Source organism: Bidens hawaiensis, unplaced genomic scaffold (genome assembly GCF_021521415.1).
Source record: "Bidens hawaiensis isolate Kalapana, Puna unplaced genomic scaffold, B.hawaiensis_p1.1 tig00028738_1, whole genome shotgun sequence".
In the NCBI taxonomy this organism is placed as follows: domain Eukaryota; kingdom Viridiplantae; phylum Streptophyta; class Magnoliopsida; order Asterales; family Asteraceae; genus Bidens; species Bidens hawaiensis.
Window position 1 is genome coordinate 217,602 of NW_027505129.1, and position 5,843 is coordinate 223,444.

A 5,843-nucleotide genomic window follows, 5' to 3' on the forward strand; every position below is an offset into this window, starting at 1 on the left:
ATTACTATTATTAATATTCTTATATAACTGTTGAACTTTGATTTCCTTTGTACTGCTTCATACATATGTACTTTAGAGCTGAGGGTCTCTCTGGAAACCACCTCTCTATCCCTTTGGACAGAGGTACGGTGTGCCTACATCCCACCCTCCTAAGACCCTATGATAGAGATCGATTCGAGATGATCAATATCTCGATGTACTCGTAGAGTGGATTAGTCTCCAAGAACTAGAGAGAGGGAACAATAACTTTGAAACGATTTTCTTATAACTTTTCTTATCAAGCAATTACAATTTATAGGAAAAGAAAACATATAAAATAGGAAAAGATAAACAATAAGGAAACCTAATTATAATACAATAAGGAAACTAAATAAAAGATAAACTTAAATAATATTTATGATCATATCAATTCCTCGCCCCTTCAAAACGTTCTTGTCCTCAAGAACGGAAAACGTTGTCCATGGTGGTTGCCATTCAAGTCTGACTACCTCAAGCGGGCGGTCTCGACCGCTCGCCATGGTGGTCGCTACTCTCGTCTATCCACAAGATATGTGATCATAATTTTACTAGAATGAATTGGCTTTGTGAAGAAAGTAGATGTTGTAGGACTTGTTGTCAAAAACCTGGACAAATCCTTGGTAGAGATGCCTTCTTTAAGCATCTTAAAGTAAGTTTGTTGAAAACTTATGTAGGGCAGGGAGAAATATGCGTATGGGACACAAATTGGAGGTAGTGATGACCATGTGCTTTTCTTTTTTATAGCAAAAGAAGTCATAGCCATTGGTAACGGCATACTGGTGGTCTTGGGTCCATTGTATGGAATGAAAACAACGGGTTTGGCTAGTGATGTGGGTTTAGGGATTGGAGAGGCATCATAAGCTGTTAAAGGTGATGATGGTGACTGTGTTTTTTTTGGTTTTGGTGCTAGGATTATAGGTGGAATATCTTGTTTTGTGTTGGTTATCGGCGAGGAGGTGTCGGAAATTTTGGCGAAGGCGGCAGTAAGGTTTGCGGTGATTTGGTTCATGGTGGTAGTGAGAGAGTCAAAGTGGAACTTGGATTGGAAGGCGCTTGATTCTTGTTGCATCAATAGTCGATCGAGTTTGTCGATCATGTAAGGCCCCGATCCCGGTGCCCTACTTTGGTGTTAGATTTACTCATAAACACAGTTATAAATATCATAATTAATTAAAATCTTTCGTGGAATAATAAAATTAGTCAACCATTCATTAAAACATACGAAACTCATCCTTTGAAAACATAACTTAAATAATTTATTAAAAACATCATGACAATTCTTCAGATGCCAGCCTCGTCAAAACCTGCCATGTGTTCTCCTCAGGCTAGGTGCTTCAGTCTATTAACATGCGTGCATACTAAATGTCAGCTATGCTGAGTAAGTTCTAGTTAATCACATATCATACAATACATACACTTACCTTCAATTATGCATCCGAAGATGCATAATAATTACTTTACTAATTTACTTCCATTACATAATTTCATGCATACGTTCATACTTTATTACTTTCATACTATATGATTACTGCTCTTTCTATCTCAGATATTATTAGGGTCTGATCCATCTTTCCTTTTTCTATCTCAGATATTATTAGGGTTTGATCCCTTCCTTGTCTATCTCATATATTATTAGGGTTTGATCCCTCTTTCCTTTGTCTATCTTAGATATTATTAGGATCTGATCCCTTTCTTGTCTATCTCAGATATTATTAGGATCTGATCTCTTTTTACTTCTCTATCTCAGATATTATTTGGGTCTGATCCATTTCTTCTCTATCTCGGATATTATTAGGGTCTGATCCCTCTTTCTTCATCTTCATGCATACTATCTTTACATACCCATAACATGCATATACTTTCTTTAATCATTCATCCATATTCATATACATATATCTATCATACACATTCAACTATCATATACATACCTCCCTTGTTAATACGTGCAATATCCGAAGATCGTTCACGTACCGACAAGCTTTCATTCACATCCAAGATATACATATATAACATATAAATCATACATGACATACACTTACCAATGAAGGTAAGGGTATTAACTATCACATCGAGTATGCATACAGCCCCGAAAACATAACAAGGAAAATGGGGCTAGAAACTCACCTGGATCCGGTTACCCTCAGAGCAAATAGTAATCCCTTTCTTTAATTGTGCACGGCTAACTGTTAAATATATATTTGTTAATTAACCTTATAATTAATTAAGTCGGTATTTTAGTTAACCAACGTATTTTTCTAGGTTGGGTTTGTTTGTTTAGTTCATGATGATGAGCTTGTTTTGTTTTAACTTAGGATATGGGCTTAGCATCTTGTGGACTTAGTTAAGTCAGGCCCAACTGTCCATTTAGGCATCTGGGCCCTGGGTTCAAGCCCAAAGCCATACAGAAAACTGAGTGACCGAAAACCCATGGCAGAGAACCCTTGGAACCGAGAACCCACACTGACCGAGAACCCGTATTTGATGCTCCGAGTTCCTATTTTTCTATCTTTCCATTTCTTTCCTAGCTCAGTTAACCGTGAACGGTCCATATCATGACTTTTAACCACCTTTTGCCACTTTCCTTAACCATTTTACACCTAATATTATTACATTATCAAGATCTAACCCATTTTAGGTATAAAGTTTAAACCTTTATCGATCGTAAACCCGTTTTAGTTAGGTCTTTAACCAACAAGTTGATTTAGACCATTTTTATCATCAAGTTCACATTTTTATCACATAATAAAGTTCGGTTTACTTCCCTACCAAGTTTCATGCAAAACCGACTTCGTTTACTCTTCCTTTTCGCAAACCGAACACTACTCGTTTTACCCGAAATGAGCCAACTAACCCGTTTACTATCAATTTCATTACTTTATCAATAATCATGACCCGATCTATCATCCTATCAATTTTCATGTAAATCTGTACACGAAAAGTAAACCTTTTTAACAAAAACGTACCTTTGATGTTTTTGTTCGAATCACTCGAATAGACCAAAACCATATCAAACGAACTCGGATTTAAGTGATTCAAGCGGCCAAGGAACCGTCTCACCCCTATCTACAAACCCATCAGCTCACCTTCGCCGGAAACGGCCGCTACAATCGCCGGAACAGCTGAACAGTCGCCGAAATCTTCATTTTTGAGATGCTACGGTTTTGCTAATAAAAACCGGACTTTCCGACATCTGATCGAAGATCTGTTCAGTGGAAATCTTCATTTGTATGTCATGAACACTCAGTTAAAATTTGAGATCGATTCGACAGTTAGATCTTCAGGAATCTTTGTGTCTTTGTGGTTGGTTTTCTCAAAAACGGGAATTGAAGAAGTGTGTGTTTTTGATGGTGTAGGCTATGGTGTAGAGATGGATGAAAGTGGAAAGGATTAGGGTTTAAAGGGGGTATTTATACTCCCTTAAGCCCATGGACCTTAGGCCCATATTTCCTTTTTGGTCCATAATTAATTACATCTAATTAGCCTACTTATCATTCCATCTTTATTATTTTATTATTTCTCTATTAACTCAAGTAAACTTTCCATCATAAATAAATAATATATTAATTATTTATTCTTCGAAATTTCGGGATGTTACAGATCAGGGTCATGATACTGTCTTCACGCGACGAAGGAGGCATGAGGACGATGAATGAAAGCACCAAATTAATAAAGACCAATTCGAGATGGTCAATCTCTCAATAGACCCGTAGAGTGGGTTAGGCTCCAAGAATTAAGAGAGAAACAAGACTTTGGAATAATTATCTTATTTTTTTCTTCTTCTTTTTCTCAAACTACGATTACAATTTATAGGAAAATCAAAGACATAAAAATAGGAAACGATAAACAATAAGGAAACACAATCAAATTGATAGAGACCGATTCGAGATGATCAATCTCCCAATAGACCCGTAGAGTGGGTTAGGCTCCAAGAATTAAGAGAGAAGCTAGAGAAAGAAACAAGGCTTTGGAATAATTTTTCTTATTTTTTTCTTCTTCTTTTTCTCAAGCTACGATTACAATTTATAGGAAAATCAAAGACATTAAAATAGGAAACGATAAACAATAAGGAAACACAATTAGAGTATAATAAGGAAACAAAATAAAATATAATATAGGATCGTCTCACACTACTTATAGCTTTGATGTTGGTGGAACTTCACTGGGTATGATTGATTGATTGATACAATAAGTTACCGAAAAGCTTCATTTGTTCAACTTCTAGTCCAATGATGATTGACAAGCTTCCATCGTTTGTTGAGCTTGGCAACACATAACATTTACCTCCTGTTGGGATCCCTGTACGGCCCATGAAGATGGGCCGCCCCCATCCAAAGTTCGCATCATGAATCGGGAGCCTAAGCCAACTAACAATAGCAAAATCTGTGTACTTATTGTAAGCATCAAGCTTTTGACAATGATATTTTTCTAGATAATCAACTGCTGATTTTAGATAGTCGCTATTCATCCTCGCTAAAGATTCATGGATTTTGCTTGCAGCATACCACAAAGGTTTGGATTTAATATCACCTACCGTCGCTATAGTAGTGCCATTGAAGATGACACTCCCGAAAAAACCTGGTGGAAGTGGTGGTTGAAAGCGGGCCCGCCCATCAACTGGGTAGCCGAGCTTGGTTTTCACATCGTTCGGCAGCCCACGGGCTTCACACGCACACTTCCAAATTTGGCCTGCGAGAATTTCAAAAGTGCTATAGTTGATCGTGTTGCCATCTTCCTTTGCTTTTGCTTTGAGCATATCGAGTTGGTTTCTTGTTAACTTAAACATTGAGAAGGTGGTTTTGGTTTCATCAAAGGTGACTTGGCGTGGCGTTGGATCCGGGTGGTATTCGATGTGCTCAAACACCGGTCGTGGTGGGTCCTGTGCACGGAGGAGGGTCCGGTCTAGGAAGGGTGGGAGAGTGATGTCTTGGCCACGAGCCATATCGGACCACGTGTTTATTAAGTGCAAACCAGACATCCCATCCACGACAAGATGGTGCGCCCCAACTCCTAGCGAAACTCCACCACATTTGAAGTAAGTTACCTGCTTAATTGAGATAATTATTTAGTTTTAAAGAAGATAATTTATTTTAACATCTGTAATAGACATATACCTGCAAGACCAGAAGAGGAAATGATTCAATACCTAGCGAGTAATCAACCACTGGAACGAGTTTAGCGTACTCCAATGAGGGTGCAAAGTCACCGAAATGATCAAGAACGCCATCAGACTCGGCTTCTAAAAACAAAGCCCCTTGGCCTTGACAGCTGACCACAAGCCGGCCATCTTCGCCTTGTTTAAGCCGCCCTGCCATCGGGTAAAATGGAACTAAAACCCTGCTCAAACTGTCCTTCATGACTTTACTTTCAAAAAAGTTCTGAGCATCGTTGGGCCGATAAAAGTACACCGTTTGTGTGTGATATCTGGAAGAAGTAAGATCGAGGCTAGACAACCAAAGATTTGTCGTCGGTGTCGTCTTCTCGGGCTTCACAATCGTTGATTCTCTTACCACCACCTTCATCTCGATCTAGCTTCACTGAAAAAAAGTAAATAAGAATAATTAAGAATATGCTCATATTTTAAAAGCATTATCATTATCTACGAAGCTTAAAAACCTGCTATATTTTGTACAGGTGATCTTCTAAAACTCACTGCTGCCTTTGATATAACTTATATGGAGGCCAAGTCAATTGAGTAGGTACGTGGGGGTGGCAAATTTTTAGTTTTTTCTTTTATTTTTATTTTTATTTTATATTTATTTCTTTATGTTCATTTATTATAATTTGTTATATTTTTCATTTGTTATAATTTAGATATTATTTTGTGA

The 5,843-nt window shown here is 37.7% G+C and overlaps 1 protein-coding gene across 1 annotated transcript; it reads right to left on the reverse strand.

The window, feature by feature from the left end:
* Positions 1–4,174: 4,174 nt before the first annotated feature.
* LOC143610918 (shikimate O-hydroxycinnamoyltransferase-like) lies at positions 4,175–5,537 on the reverse strand. The gene is made up of 2 exons (XM_077085266.1): positions 5,130–5,537; positions 4,175–5,059 (listed from the first exon to the last, which is right to left on the reverse strand). Exons 1-2 carry the CDS (start codon positions 5,535–5,537, stop codon positions 4,175–4,177), a joined length of 1,293 nt encoding a protein of 430 aa, XP_076941381.1.
* Between the last annotated feature and the right edge of the window lie 306 nt (positions 5,538–5,843).